The 16,679-nt window shown below is 28.3% G+C and overlaps 3 protein-coding genes across 7 annotated transcripts in view; 1 reads left to right on the top strand and 2 right to left on the bottom strand.

The window, feature by feature from the left end:
* The window catches only part of LOC101511736 (uncharacterized), a 4,896-nt gene extending 3,618 nt beyond the window's left edge, over positions 1-1,278 (top strand). The window contains exons 6-9 of the mRNA XM_073364157.1: positions 6-56; positions 400-492; positions 591-689; positions 1,000-1,278. Of these exons, the coding sequence (XP_073220258.1) occupies positions 6-56; positions 400-492; positions 591-689; positions 1,000-1,114 (358 nt within the window). The 3' untranslated portion in view covers positions 1,115-1,278. The remainder of the gene's footprint in view (positions 1-5; positions 57-399; positions 493-590; positions 690-999) is intronic.
* Positions 1,279-6,207: 4,929 nt separating this feature from the next.
* LOC101503698 (protein DETOXIFICATION 16-like) lies at positions 6,208-9,082 on the bottom strand. Of its 2 annotated transcripts, none has more exons than XM_027337524.2 (8): positions 8,753-9,082; positions 7,852-8,417; positions 7,584-7,670; positions 7,421-7,477; positions 6,879-7,117; positions 6,677-6,795; positions 6,473-6,559; positions 6,208-6,374 (listed from the first exon to the last, which is right to left on the bottom strand). In XM_027337524.2, the coding sequence occupies exons 2-8, from the start codon at positions 8,388-8,390 to the stop codon at positions 6,324-6,326; spliced, it is 1,179 nt and encodes a 392-aa protein (XP_027193325.1). In that variant the 5' UTR covers positions 8,391-8,417; positions 8,753-9,082; the 3' UTR covers positions 6,208-6,323. The 2 variants fall into 2 exon arrangements, with proteins under 2 accessions (XP_027193325.1, XP_012574698.1); XM_012719244.3 differs by having other exon boundaries at positions 7,852-8,396; positions 8,753-9,080.
* A 2,766-nt stretch (positions 9,083-11,848) lies between these two features.
* LOC101512051 (uncharacterized) lies at positions 11,849-16,074 on the bottom strand. 4 transcript variants are annotated; one of them, XM_012719259.3, is made up of 4 exons: positions 14,314-16,074; positions 13,646-13,712; positions 12,605-13,548; positions 11,849-12,420 (listed from the first exon to the last, which is right to left on the bottom strand). In XM_012719259.3, exon 1 carries the CDS (start codon positions 15,967-15,969, stop codon positions 14,326-14,328), a length of 1,644 nt encoding a protein of 547 aa, XP_012574713.1. In that variant the 5' UTR covers positions 15,970-16,074; the 3' UTR covers positions 11,849-12,420; positions 12,605-13,548; positions 13,646-13,712; positions 14,314-14,325. The 4 variants fall into 4 exon arrangements, with proteins under 4 accessions (XP_012574713.1, XP_073220459.1, XP_004512723.1 ...); XM_073364358.1 differs by having other exon boundaries at positions 11,849-12,451; positions 13,455-13,548; XM_004512666.4 differs by having other exon boundaries at positions 13,455-13,548.
* Between the last annotated feature and the right edge of the window lie 605 nt (positions 16,075-16,679).

Genomic DNA, 16,679 nt, shown 5'->3' with positions numbered 1-16,679 from the left:
AGCGTCGACAACACGAATGAGTTTCAAAAGAAAAAAGGAGATTGGACATGTCCACAGTAAGCCTCCTATTTTCTCTGATAATGAAATTCCCACTGAAATATTTTTAGATTTTGTTTTGTACGTTAGCAAATGAGTCGATTTTATGTCAACCACTCCTTTTGTGTCCTACGATGACTGTCACATATGCAAAAAAATAAAATATTCTTAATCTTCTATATACAATTACAAACATCTTTGGATTTTAGCTAAAAGGAGCTTCACAACATTGTTACAAACAAGAGCAAAATTTATATTACATTATGATGATTAATAACATCCTATCATTACCCTATGGAAAAGAATCAATATGCGGGATTTGACTTGTTAGTTAAAGTATAATGAGTTTTCCTGTGTATGTAGGTGTGGGTTCATGAACTTTGCTAGTAATGTCAAGTGTTTGCAGTGTCCTGAGTTAAGGCCCAAGAAAAATCCTGGGGATTGGAGTTGTCCTAAGTAAGTCTTTCTCTTCTCCAAACCATAAAAACCTTTTTTTCTTCATTATAGACAAAAAGTCTTTTTTCTTTACACGAATTTTTCTATGTAATTTTCAGGTGTGATTTCATGAATTTTGCGAGTAAAGTCAAGTGTTTCCGTTGCGAAGAGCCAAACCCGAGTCCCAAGAAATATCCTGGTGATTGGAGTTGTCCAAAGTAAGTCCATTGTTTTTCTTGAATTTGGATTACATGCAATTACATGCATTTTGGTTGTCCGATCAAGATCGGCTGGTCATAATTTTAATGCAGATTTGATTTTTGTTTTTACAAAACTTTTGATCTTAAAAATATTAAAATTTAAACTCTCTAATCTTGATCGGATGACCAACACGGCGTGATTGCGTGCATTCAGAGGTTGTGAGGGCACACAATTTAAATGTATTTCTTCCCCCATTCCGGGCATCTTATTGCAAATTTGCAATTAAAAAAAGATACTTCATTTAATTTCATCTATTGCTTCTTGTAGATGTGATTTCTATAACTATGCAAGAAATACGAGTTGCCTAAAGTGCAATACTAAACATCAGAAAGTACAACCAACCAGCGAGGATGAAGAACATATTTGGAGGAGACGAAACTGATTAAGAGTAAATCATCAGGCTTAATGTTACGAATGTGGTTTTGGTTGTAAAAAATATTTGTTACAAATTCATTCTGCATCCAATTTTTTTTCTCATACTTTAAATTAATGTCGAATTAATAGCTTCTCATTTTTGGAAATAACACATTCACAACCATTAGTTAATGTGTTTTGTACACAAACTAATAATGTATGACCCATGCCACACGACATAAAGTGAAAGACCTGAAATTTTGTTCAAAAGTACATTGAAAAAAAAACTAGATATATCTGATTTTTATTATTATAATAATTATTTTTTATAATTTGCATAGATCTGAATTGTTAACATATCAAAATAGAATGTATATATAAAACCTTTAGGAATTTGATTTAGGTTATACTTATATAACATTGGCAAATATAAAATGAGTTTAATGTTTATGGGTCGATAGTTTAAAGTAATATTCATGGTTATTCAATATTTTGTTCTCAGCCTATTGTGAATTTTAAAATATGATCTGAGATATCCTTAACACATTCTGCAAATAGCTAAAAATTGCCAAATCAACACAAACAATTTAACAAATGTATGAATGTATTAAGCATTATTATGTAGATCCCTCAAGGACGTGTACAAAGTCACATGACTTGATTATTTCCCAATTTACTTTATATTTTAAATACACTATGTATAAGTATAATCATGTATTTATACTTATCAATATAATATATTATATATAGAGAAAATGGTGTAAATCAATTTTACACGGTAAGATAATATGAGTCATTAATTTTATTATTTTATCTCATTATTGTAATTTTTATCAATTAATAATTATTCAATCAATGATTAGTGTTACATGTTAATGTAAAACTATTTATATTGTATGTTCATTAAACCCTTATTTTATGTATATAAAAAAAATGTATATCATTTTGTTTATAAAAAAACTTTTTTTCGTTGAATATAAATATATCATTATTTTCACTCACTTTCTTTTCAGTTTGCACTCATTTTCCTCTTACTTTCTTTCTTTAATCAATCTTTCCTTTAACTTTATTTCCTTTATTATCTACAATGTACAACCACAATTTTAGGAGTTTAAAGAATGTTTGAATCTCTATTGAAAATGTGATTAAGTAAACTTGAAATAGAATCATATAATCAATAGTATAATATCATTAGTCATTAGATTCATTACCCCACGCATTAGTCCCTAAGCAGAGGAAAAGAGAGAACAAAAACACTTTAGGGGTACATACATTAATGTCTCCCTTGTAGGCTTGTACAACTAAAAAATTAGTTTCCTTGCAATCAATCAAAACATACCAAAAGTAACATCCATAAAATATAAACTGAAATCTAGTTCATATTCTAAAATTTGGGGTCCATACAGAAAATCAATTTAACTATTTTATTGATTATTTAATTCTATACCATAAAGTTAACTATTATATGATTTATTTTTCAGTTATAAATTTATTTTATGTGCTAATAATAACCACAATGTTAATTATAACATAAATGACAGTTAAGTACAAGTTAATTTATAATAACAATTTGATACATATTTATCAATTGTTTTTTTTAGCCGTAAATGTTTTGGGGCAAAAAACGTTCCATTCCTAATTTAGGTATTCTGCTGCCTAATTGTACTTATAAAATTATTGAGACTATTGTTGTTTGTTTGTAGTTGATTTTAGTGATTCTACTGAAGCATTTTGCAGACTCTCATCAATTTGAAAACTTGCAATTTTAATTTTTCAAGAAACTAGCATATTTGGAATCTGTATTTGATTTTATCAAGATCAAAATTAAGTTAAACAAGGCGAAAATTTACAACTCTCATTAATAAGTTAGTTAACTATTTTTTAAAAGTAAAAAAAAAATTAACTTTTTTATATATATAAATATTAATAAATTAGTAATTACATTAATTTTCTACATTTGATCTCGATACCTCTTCTTAAAATTTATTTAGTGTTAATCAATTGAACTACCTAGTTAATTAAGTATGGTTTAACTTTTTTATTAATTTTTTTTAATAATTTCTAACCAAAATGGGAGGATAATAATTTAAAGTAGTTGTGCTGTGCGAAGGTGATCACAATTTGTGGAGATGATAATACCAACTTTTGTCACCACTAAACTAAAACTTCTAAACTAACCATAAGTATACATATATTAAGTCATGAAGTAAGACATAAAGTATCAAATGTGTCAATTTTTCATTAGACTATAATATAAACTGTTAGTTGTGTGGGTGTAATTTGTAAAAAAAAAAATTAAATATAAATTTTTTAAAAAAATTTCAAAGTGATATTTATAGTCTATAAATGTATTAATCTGATTAGAATAATAATTTTAATATTTATATTTTTTTTAGTTTATAAGAATAGTGGTTGTGTAATAAAATTTTATAATAAAATGAGTGATCTTCATTATAAAATATATTATTAAAAAAATATGAGTGATAGTTTTCATACACAATTAAAAAGATTAAAATAAAATATGAGTGACTTTCAAGAAAATAAATTTATTTTTTTGAAAATAAAAACTTTTATAACTAATTTAAGATTCCTAAACTAAATCAGCGCAAGCGCAATCTCAATAAATTTGACTTAACTATAATTTTTTAATTTAATGTCAAAAATTTATTAATAGTATTTATAAAATTTTCTTACAAAAAAATCGTTTCTAATTAAATAAATAAAAATAAAATATACATTACGACTCTTAATTTTCGATATTAACTATCTGAGTATAACTATAGACTGCCCACACAAGGCATCCAGTGCATATCCTGACTGTAATTTCACCAAAACAAACTTCATTTCAAAATACATCAATTTTGTCACAAACCTGACCTATTTCTTTGAAAATACATGTTTATTTATAATTGTAATATAAACTATAGAAGCTTCACATCTCACACCCACCTCAAAATAAGTTCATTGTTGTTATGCAAAGAAGTAATCAATTAACAATAATCTTAACTAAATGGAAAGGAAACTCACCATAACATCGAAACCATATATAATGACTTTCCTTTTATACCAAGTTAACCATTAAAGATAATTCTCTACAATTGTGTGGGAATCATAATTTAAATCTCTGACAAAAAAAGATTCATATTTGATATTCAAAAATAATACTTGGATATGAAATAATTTACACGAAAAGAAAAAAAACCGCATCTTAGGACATTTATGATAATGACTACAAGTAAATTTATAATACTACTTCTCTTTCTATATATAAGATTCTTTTGTGAAAAAAATTATTCTTTTTATTAACTATTTTAATATATACATATATAATAAAATATAATTGAAAAAAATAGTTAAATAGAATAATATTACTAGTGTATTATTAATATAATACACTAATAATATATATACTGGAATAATTGAAATTGTTTTATAAAAAGGAATAATTCAATTCATTTTATATTTTATATATTTTTTAGTGTTGCACCGGCGTGTCTAATAAAAATAATATATTTTGTCAAATTATTTCACTTTTAGAAAAATAAATATTTTAAAGTTAATTGTGTGACACGACGTAATGGTGATTTTTTATTGAATGATAATGTAAAATAGATCTCAAACTCCATCTCGTATTCGTTCTAAAGGTTTTGAGATTACAATATATCTAAACTCAAATTTAAACTTGAGATTTTGATTAAACTAAAAGAGACTCCTATCATCATATCTAAACATTTTAGATATATTATGTGATTTGATGCATTGATTCATAGAAATTAATCTTATATTTTTACCTCAAACACTTGCAAAGAACAAAAGCGGAATATTTCGACGCTTTCACAAGTCCCACAATTGAATTGGATTTCACTCAACACAAATAATTTAACAAATGTATGATTGTATTAATCGCTAGGCTAAATAGCACATGTAATCGTTTAACTTAATTTTAGTTAACGTTTTAGTCTTTTATCTTTTTTTTTTTCTTTCTGATTTGGTCATTTATTTTAATTTTAAGCGATAATTTGATTTTTTATCTTTTAAAATGTCAATAGTATTATTTTTATTTTTTAGAAAAATTCAAAAAATTCATCAAAATTTTCAAACAAAATCCATAAAATTAATAATTATATTCAATATAATGCAAATTTCATCAAATGCATAACTCAAATATGAATTTATTTGAAATTTTAAGTTATGAATTTGATGAAATCTGCATTATATTGAAGATGATAATTAATTTTATGGGTTTTCTTTGAAAATTTTGATGAATTTGAATTTTTGTATAAAAAAAGATAATATTGTTGACATTTTAAAACATAAATGATCAAATTGTCACTTAAAATTAAAATAAATGATCAAATCGAAGAAAAAAAAACACAAAAATATAAAAGACTAAAATGTTAACTGAAATTAAGTTAAGTGACCGCAAATGTTGTTTAGCCTAAGCATTATTATGTGTTCAACTTGGTTAAACTTATCATTCTATTTCCAGAAAATAATTCAAAATTCGTTTAAGAATGCAAGTTGAATGTTATATAAGTTGAATTCGTTTAAGTATATAGAATAATTAAAATGACAATGGTCTCAATAATTTTATAAGTATACTATTTGACAGCATAATACCTAAAGTAGGATTAGGAACATTTGTGTTTTTTTTTATGTCTGAAATTTTTCTTAACATTTATTTTTGTAAATGCAACACGAGTATTGAAAGAAATAAACAACCAAACTAGTGAGGCTAACAACAAAGTTCAACATATGAAATTAATTGTTCCACCAACTACTAACAATCTAACACTCATATCCAAACACCACAGTTCATACAATTAGGGAATTTATTCCATTCTACCAAATATTTCAAGGGAAAGAATTGATAAAAATGAAGGAATTCACTATGAAAGGAATTGAAAGAATGAATTGAAGCAAGAATCTTTCTTTACCAACTTTCAAATTATTTAATCAACTTAAACCACAAATCATTTTATCTGATAAAAGGTATAATTGTATGTATCTAACATTTTTAAAAACTTAATCAGTTTATATATTCTATTCACTCACACATTGTACAGGTCTAAATCTATTAATGAGTTATTAATAACAAATAAAATAAGAGAGAAAGCTAAGTTTTACAAAAAGCATCACATAAACACAATATTTGCATATGATCTATTCAAATTTAGAATACACATTAATATTGAAGATAAATATAGATAGATAAAATGATAATAAGTGTCAAATTTTCATTCTTCTGGTGTTACTGAATTATAGACTCTATCTGTAGCCTTTTGTGCCTGAATATAAAAGGATTCATAAAAATAAACCAATTAATGGATCACACATGATTATTTAATGATCTTATAAAATCAATGAGAAAAATGAAGAAGTTCACCTCTTTCTCCCAATTAGTGCGTATTATAATGATAATTAAAGAAAACACTTGAACTGTGAGTGCACATATCATTCCCAACCAGAGTCCCTACATTAAGTACTTATTAGCACATGTTTAATGAAATCATGTTGATTTAATTGTCTCTTATTAAAACGAACAAAACTTAAACAGATCAAAATTAAAAGTTAAAGATTATTTTGTTACCTTGACACCAATATGAAATACAAAAGTCATTACAATGCCAGCTGGAATCCCAACCAAATAGTATGACACCAAATTGACATAAGCACCAATTTTCTGCCAACCACATCCTCTAGCAGTACCTGCAAGAATCATCACATATTTCATAAAATGAAGAAATAATATATATCAATTTTTTATTTCAAAGATATAAAATATGAGAAACCTGAAAGAACACATTGTGGTCCATCTAAAAAGTTGGATACAACAAGAATTGGCATCATTTTTGCAATCTGTTTAACCACTTCAATTTCACTGGTATAAGCATAGCCCCATATATTGCGTAAAACCGTCATAACCGTTCCAACTACCATGCTCACAATAATTCCGATCACAACAACGATGCATACGGCCATACGTGCAACCATTGGTTGACCAGCTCCAAGTTCATTCGCAACGCGAATGCTGCAACAATTATTCAAGCAATAATACAAACTACTCGCATGCGCACGCGCGCACACACATATATTTATCCAAGGCCGACAATCAATCTTTGCAACCCAAACATTGGCACAAGGCCCCCAATTAAGGAGGGCTCTATAGTATTTCCTAACCTTTAAAAAATTGCATTGATATTCTTACTGCTCTAAAATTTTATATTTACACTTTATGTCTACCGAGTTTCTCCACCACTGATTTTGTGACAGCGGTGGGAAAATATATATATATATATATACACACACAAAAGCATAAGAAATTAATACTAACCTTACTGCTCCACTGAGTCCAAAGGGGATCATCCAAACAATTGATGCTGAACTCAAACTGACAAAACCAAATCACCAACAATTAATAGGTTTAAAAACATCAAAAACAATAATGTGAAGTAATTAACATTGAAATTGAAAATGATTTTAATTATAGAACCAACCAGATGGATAGCACTGATGTTTGCAACTTTGGATTAGGAAGAAGACCTGAAATGATAACTGCAGACTCAAATGACCACATTTCCAAGCTGTGATCATAATAACAAATGGATCCAACATTAAAAAAATCTCAAGGAATTGAAAAAGTAACAAATTGGATGGTTAATGCAATTCAAATATATAGTTAATTAAGTTTGGTGCATGAATATGACAATTAAGTAATCATTTACTGAACACCTAATTCAAAATAGTATCAAAGAATGTGATTACCAAACCATAACAGCTGAAGGAATTGCAAGCCTAAGGAACATAGGAATATTGTGCAATGCCTCTTTGGAAAATCCAGTCCATGTTTTGTTACAAGAAGAAGAAAACTTGATATAAAGTATAAGCATAATAACATTGAGCCAATAAGACATAGAATTTGCAACAGCAGCACCACTGCTTCCAAGTCCAGTCTTGTTAACCATAATCCAACAAAAAAGAACATGTAGTGAAGTTATTATACTAGCAATCACCATCAATGGAAATACAATATTTTGAGTCTGTAGAAATCTATTAAGGGACTGTTGAAGACCATAAGCAAATAGGCTTGGAATCATTAACATTGCATACTTTCCAGCTTCTGCAGATATTTCAGGATCTTGGTGAAATGAAATGAAAATAGAATTTGTGTTTGCCCAAATAATTGATATTGGAATGCAAACAATCATCAAAATGAATATTGCTCTTTGCATAAGTATGCCTAACATGTGATACTGCTTTGCTCCATATGACTGTCCACATAAGGTATCCAATGCACATGCCATTCCTGACTATATTTTCACCAAAACAAACTCCATTTTAAAAATATAAACAAAAATTAGTTAGATATATTTCCTTCAAATTTTGAACCATATTCATCATTTTTTAGGCTATTTCACCCATTTTCAATACAATTAACAAAATATTTGTACATTCACACAGTTACACATTTTGCGTCTATTTTAAAGGTTGTTAATCAGATCTCTGTTTTTTCAGTTACACCAAAACAAGTTACTTACGTAAAATCAGTTAGTTCACGTAAATTGAGTTTATATTTCAGTGTAACTAAAAAAAATGATGTAACCAACAAAATTGAAATGAGTTAAGCTACAAATAAGTAATCAATTAAAAATAATCTTAAACTCACCATAACATTGAAACCAGTGGCAGTGACAAAAGAAGTGGCAACAGAGGCAGCAGAGAGCGGCAATTCACCAAGATGTCCAACAAACATTATAGATATAACTTGTAATCCATAAATCAAAAGATTAACAAATATTAATGGTCCTGCTAACTTTAACACCTTTTCACTTCTCCAACAATTTGGCTTGAGTTTAGAGTCAAGGGAGGATTCAGAGATGGATTAAGGGAAATAATTAAGTCATCCATCAATTAGGCCTTAATCTACAATTTGTGTGGGAATCATAATTCAATATTCTCATAGTAAGATTCATATAATATTTGATATATGACAGTGACTTTAGATTCTTGACAAATATGTACTTTTACAAAATATTAATTGTCAAATAATTATAAGTATACATCAAATATAAATAATTGCAAATAAATTACTTTAATTTCATGTCAATTAATACTATAGAGTATTGTATAAAATTACTATATTTTATAACAATCAAATTTTTAGAGGGTGGTTATATCTTGATTCGGCGATATGATTGAGTTGTAAAGTTGTAGTTGAATTTTGATTGTTTGTTTTTGTATAAAAAGCTTTTGTATTTCTATTTGTTAGTAATCCTTGTATTAAGAATATTTTCTTTTTAAAAGTTATTAGCAGCTTAAAAAAAAAGAGTAGAGAAAATTCTAATCCTTATTCCACACATAGTTACTTGAAAAATCCACGGATACATGAAAAATATATATATATCATAACAAGTTAAAACTTCACATCCATCCATTTCAAGTAGTATTTAGTAATGAATTTCAATTAAAATTTCATACGTTTTGATAGTATTCAAAAGCTTAGAATGGCGAGATAAGAATCAAAAAGTCTACATCTATTTTGAAGAGTTATTATTCCCTTTCAACCAATTGTAAAATAAAAATGTTACCTAAAAATATCAACATCATGTAACAGATAAAATATGCTTCAAAATAAATGTTTTATTTATTATTATTTTTCTCAAATCATCAAATATTTCAATTAATTACAATTAATAAGAATATTTAACTAAATAAAACTCTTATTATTATTATTATTATTAAAATCAACACATTTAATTATTCTTTTAAAATTATACCTAATTCAAATAAGAATTATTTTAAGTAGATTAATACAAACAATGTAAATGATGTTACCAACTGACTAATCAATTGAATGTGATAATTTAGGTTGTTTTTGCTATATATGTTTAGAATAATTAATATGCTTCTTTTTATATGTAATTTAAAATAGCGTAAAAATCTAAGAATTTTACGTTATGAGGGCTCATCTTTTCATAATGATTTCAACTAATTTTGATTTGACTTTCACTTAATTTACAGCACTTACATGTCTTCTTTTCATTTTTTCTTTATTTGGCTCCAATTAGCCATAGGAAGCAAATGAACGTTATATTGTCTTTTAAGAAAATACACTTTCTTTTCTTTTTTTTAAGTTTTTATATTTATATTGGATCTAATTAGTTGTTGTAAAACTATAGGTTTAAGGTTTTATTTTTTATAAACTCTTTTAAAGTTTTATTTTTAATCTATATGGAACTTAAAATTTTTTGAAGTATATTTTTACAATAGACTCTAGTATCATCTTATTGTATCCTTTACATTAATGGTGATAAAATGAACAAATACTTGATAAGAATAGTTAAGAAAAAGTATTGTATAAAATTACTTTATTCATTTTTTTTAATCTGTAAAATAATTCAATGAGTCAATTATCGTGAAATGAAAATAGTGTATATAATATTGTTCACTATTTTTATCCACCATTGTCGATGTCTTTTTTTTTTCTTTCAAAATACTATTCACATTGTTTAAATAAAGTTTTGTTTTTGATGATTATTTTTTAAATACATATATATAATCATGTATTCAAATGTATAAAAAATGTATATTATTTTATATATAAGAGGACTTTTGTCATTGAATAAAAATATATCATTCTTTCCACCCACTTTCTGTTCACTTTCTACTCATTTTCCCCTCACTTTCTTTCTTTAATCAATTTTTCCTTTTATTTTATTTCATTTATTATCTACAATAGACAACCACAATTTTGTGAGTTTGGAGAATGTTTGGGTCTTTGTTGAAATGCGATTCGGTAAACTTGAATCAATTAATAACTATACAATCAATTATTGATTTTATATGTCAATGTAAAATTATTTATACCGATAATGCATATTCATTAAAATATTTTTTATATATATAAAAAATGTATATTATTTTACATATAAGAGTACTTTTGTCGTTGAATAAAAATATATCATTTTTTCCACCCATTTTCTATTCACTTTCCACTCATTTTCTCCTCACTTTAATCAATCTTTCCTTTTACTTTATTTCCTTTATCGTCTACAATGAACAACCACAATTTTGTGAGTTTAGAGAATGTTCGGATCTTTGTTGAAAATGTGATTCAGTAAAGTTGAATCATTTAATAACTATACAATCAATGGTTGTTGTTATATATCAATATAAATAGTTTTACACTGACAATGCATATTCATTAAACCATTATTTATATAATTAAAAAATTTATATTATTTTATATATATAAGAGTACTTCTGTCGTTGAATAAAAATATATCATTCTTACCAATAACTTTCTTTTCATTTTCACTCGAACCGAACAAGAAAAAACTTCTCTCACTTTCTTTCTTTAATCAATCTTTCCTTTTACTTTATTTCTTTATTGTCTACAATGAACGTCTACAATTTTGTGAAATAGAAGCATATAGTGAAAATAGAATGATATCATTAGTCATTAGATTCATTACACCATGTGTTAGTCCCTAAGTAGAGGAAAAAATAAATAACAAAAACACTTTAGTACTTAGAGCAAGTTCTGCCAAAGGAATGTCTCCCTTGTACAACTGAAAAATCAGTTTCCTTACAATCAATCAAAACATGCCAAAAGTAACATCCATAAAATATAAATTGAAATCTAGTTTTTTTCTAAAACTTGGGGTACATACAGAGAATAAAAAATAAGAGATAAAACAATCCAAATACTTATTAGTTTTAAGCTTGGTCTGTTATATGAGACACTAAAAAAGACGATGAATGAAAAAGAGATAAAGCAATCCAAATACTAATTAGTTAGTCATTCTATCATTCTCAATCAAGAGGGATAGTAAGAATTAATACCAATAAAAATAAATATCTGAAAAGAGTAGATAAGATGAATCGCAGAGAAACAAAAGTTCCCATGGCTAAACTTGCCCTGTCTTTATCAGTTTGAAACCATGCAGTAACAAGAGGATAGCTACCCAAAAGAAGCTGAATTATCTATGAAACACGGACAAGCCCATCGTCACCTTTACCCAACGTGTTTTTCTCTTCCACCAGAACTATGCGAACATACTTCTGCACACACTGCATCCTTCCGTCCATTCAAAAGTTCCTCTTCCACGTGATGTAACGGTGCAGAGATAAGTTCAAACATCTCTCTGTATTCCTCCACCGTGGTTGTTTGTTTTAGACTCGTCAAGGACTGTATCTAGCATGAAGTTTTGGCTTTGATTCAATTATACTCGAGCTATGTGGTTGGTTGTTTTAGACTCATCAAGGACTGTATCTAGCATGAAGTTTTGGCTTTTATCCAATTATACTCGAGCTATCTTTTATGTCGTCAACCTGCACATAAGGAGAGCAGTAGGTTTCACATCTTTCGACGAGAAAAGATGAAGTTGACAACTCATGTTAGAAGAGCATCTCATGAGCTTGTACACTGCCATTTTATTTAAAGAAACTCAACAGGAAGAAAAATTATCTAGAGCAAGAAGCAAGCAAGTACTCTGATAATACAAGAACAACTAACCATGGAAAAATTAATGTCGAGAAGGGAAGGCATGAACCACACTCTAGGACCCTCTATCTTAAGCTGAACTGCTGCTCTCCTTCCGAATTCTGATTGGAGCTGTCATTACTTTCCTTACTGAAGTATCAACAAGACTATAATTTGTTTTATCCTTGTTAACATTTTAGGTCCAATTTTTAGTTGACTGTATGCTATTTCAACAGAGGGCATTAGTGCCGCTATCTATATTTATCCACGTGGACTAGTACTTGCAAATCTATCTTTTTTCTACAAAACAAATGCGCTTTGGGCTGACTAACCTCTCATATATATAAGTCGATATAAAGGTTTGAATGTTCGTCATACACACTTCATGAATACCTCTAGTTCTAGTTTAATTTTACCTCCATTACTAAACACTCGATCATGATATATCTAATAATGTAACTTTCTTTTGAGTGAAAATACTCTATTTACTTATAACATTGCAGGCAAAGAAGCTGGACGTTGCAACTAAAGTGACAAGGAAGGGGTGGAAGAGTAAACAATACAGGATAAGTACATGAACATGTTTGATTAAGCGGCTGACTGATATAATCGCACTATCACTGACCTTTTTATTCAGAAACAACAGACAACAGCTATTAAATAGAACGCGGGCCATTGAACTTTATAAGAAAAAAAATTATACAAATTAAAAATTGGGCTTCTAGAGAGTAACTTGCTTTAGACACCCAACAACGGAAACAATTTATTTGATATTATAAACTAATCAGAGCCTCAATACAAAGGGCAAGGATGAGCAGCATTAGTTTCACATATAAGTGGTAGGACTAAGAACACAATTTCATTGAAGCTATAATTAATAAACCTGGAAGTTAATCAAGCTTTACAATTGGACAGGACCATACTCAAGAGCCTGTGAACAAAATTGCTGTGATCTCAAGACATCAGAATAGAAAAATCTGCAATAAAAAAGATAAATCATGAAGATGGGATGATATTCGCAACTAGATTAAAAGCAAAAACGCTCAGAGTAACTTTTGCAGCTATTAATCTGACCTGAGGATCTCAAGCGACAAGTAACACCCCCTCTAGTTGCTAATATCATAAGAGCCAAGTATCCACACTGCGTGAAAAGAATATTATTGTAGGACACCAATAAAAAATTATCATATTACAGCATGAAAGAACCAGAAGATTAAGAAAGAATCAATGTCCATATTTGATTATATTCTAATGGGCATCAATGTGGTATCAGCTTAATATATGTTGAGAGATGTTATTATTATTCTATTTTGGTATTATTATTCATAGCTGGCTATAGCAGTAACAGCCCAACTTACTGAATACCAACAGACTTATAAAATGTTAGCTGATATTAACAGACTGCAGGTGCAATATGTCAAGACTAAAAAAAAAAAACACAAATCAAAAGCTAATATTCTTTCAATAACAATATGAACCTAGCATCATCTGGCTTTAATAAAAACTAAACAGAATGTAGCCCAACTGATACCCATTTCTAATTCCATAACTTATTTTTTAGGCAAGATAAGCTTAAGTAAACAAATAGTTAACTAATTTTTGTAACTAATTATCTTCATCTATATCCTAACACCCACTGTGTAGTCGATCTTCATTTTTATGCTTGCAGGAAAATAAAATAAAGCCAGGATGGTAGTCATGAAAATTCAAATAACATAATTTGTAACTAGAAAACATCTCACCAAGTTTTACTCTTATAATAGACCTCTAGCAATCATTTCACAAAGAAGTTTCTCTGCCATATCTATCTTTCCTTTTTCAAATAGAGCAAGAATAACTATTTCATAAGTTATAGCATCAGGAATGCAACCATTATCTTCCATTTTTGACAGTAAGGCCAATACTTCATCAAACAAGCCCTCTTTACAAAGGCCACTGATCATAACAGTATACGTCAAGACATCTAGATGATAACCTTTAATTAGAAGTATCCTAAAAATTTCTAGTGCATTTTTAAGTCTTCCACCTTTGCACAATCCATCAATCAGTACTGTGTATGTATACACATCTGGCTGAACTCCCCGGTCCTTAATTTTAGTAAATAATGCAATTGCTTTGTCAAGATTATGGGCTTTGCACAAAGCATCTATTAAGGAAGTGAAGGTGATCGCATTAGATGGTTGACCTCTACCTTGCATCTCATCTATAAGATCCCAAACATCAGAGATTCTCCCCGATTTGCAAAGTCCGTCAATAAGGGAATTATAACTTACTGTATCAGGAATCATATTTTTGGAATGAATTTCTGCAAAGAGATTCACAGCTTCATCCACCATTTTATGCTTACATAACCCATCAATCATAATATTATAGCTTTGAAGATTAGGAATCACTCCCCATCGCGCCATACTTTTGAATACATCTTTGGCCTTGTTCACTTCATTGACTAAAAAATACCCATCCATCAGAGAACTATAAGTAACAACATTAGGTTTCACTCCACTTATTATCATCATAGCTAACACATTCGTAGCTTTTTTCACCTCCCTTTCCTTACATAAACCATCTACCAATATATTAAACGTATAAACATCAGGGTTGATGTTTTCCAACATCATTTCATTGAACAAACCAACTGCTTCTTTCAATTGACCCACAATACAAAATCCATATATTAAACTACTATAAGTAACAACATTAGGAGAAATTTTCTTGACAATCATTTCAGAATATAAATCATAGGCATCATTCACAAGTTTATCCTTGCAAAGACTATCAATAATTGTTGTGTACATTACCACACTAGGCATAACCAATAATCCTTCAATCATTCGAAGCAATTTCACAGCAGCTCTTGTTTCTCCTGTTTTACATAATCCGTCAATCAATGTCCCGTAACTAAATCCATTCAACTGAAATCCCTTTGCTATAACATCATCACAAAAGTGCAGTGCTCTTTTAACCTCGCCGTTAAGACAAAGACCTTTGATAAGTGTAGTCAATGTTACAGTATTTGGTTGATAACCTAGCTTAAAAATCTTTCCCAATACAGAAAATGCAAAATTGAGTTGATGCATATGGCAGAAACAATTAATCAAAATGCTTAAAGTAACAATGTTAGGTTGAATTCCTCTGAGTTCCATTTGTTGTGAAAATGAAATAGCAGTGTGGAAATGATTCATCTTAACAAGGGAACCTAAAATTTTACCGAATTCGAAGATTGGTGGAGTAGGGTTGATAGAGAGGATTCGATTGAACGATGAAACGGCGTCGTCAACATTGGGAATGAATGAGGGAAGAGGTTGAGAGTATAATCGAAGAAGGAAAGTGGAGAATGGAAGAAAATTGAGAGTGGGAACAGAGAGAGCGTACCTTAATCTGAATACAGGAAATGACATTGCAGTCAATGTGTTTGCGTTTGCGACGCAATGAAAAATAGTTTTAGTTTGGGGTTTTTCACTTTCGGTGGAGTTGTTTCATTTTGATAATAATCATTTTAATTTTTTATTTCACGAGTAGAGATGTTAATAGCTAGTTCTTCTCGTGGGGTTTGGTAGTCTACTCCGGTCTATTTAATAAAAATGTTAAGTTTAGATTATTTTTAAAGTTTACTTATTTAAAGAGGTCGATAAGGATTTTATTCTTCTATTAGGCAATCACTCAATAGTCATTCTATATTTGTTTCAAATATAATAATTTGGTGCATTTGTTTCAGTACAAAATCTATTTTTTTAAACCAAAAATCATTTTTTAAGATTTAAATTGTATTTGTTTTATATTTTTTTTAAATCATTTAGTTAAAAAAATCATTTTTTTTAATGTAAAATATAACATTTAAATATTTTAATATTAATAAAGTTTTTAAGTAGGCTTTCATGTTAGACCAGACTTTTAAAAATGTCAGGTCAGGCAAAAAAGAAACTATGATAGACTGTAAACCAGATTGAGGCCTAAAAAATTAATCGTAGGTTATGCCTTTTAAAGTATAGCCTCAAAGTGTGATATGGTCTGACCTATTAGCACTCTTATTCACAAGTTTCCTTGTTTATTTTTTAGAAACAAAAAATTAAGTTTAAATTTTTTTTATTTTTTAATAAAAAATTTATTC

This window comes from Cicer arietinum, chromosome 8, assembly GCF_000331145.2.
Source record: "Cicer arietinum cultivar CDC Frontier isolate Library 1 chromosome 8, Cicar.CDCFrontier_v2.0, whole genome shotgun sequence".
NCBI classification, from domain to species: Eukaryota; Viridiplantae; Streptophyta; class Magnoliopsida; order Fabales; family Fabaceae; genus Cicer; species Cicer arietinum.
This window is presented reverse-complemented; position numbering and strand designations above follow the sequence as displayed.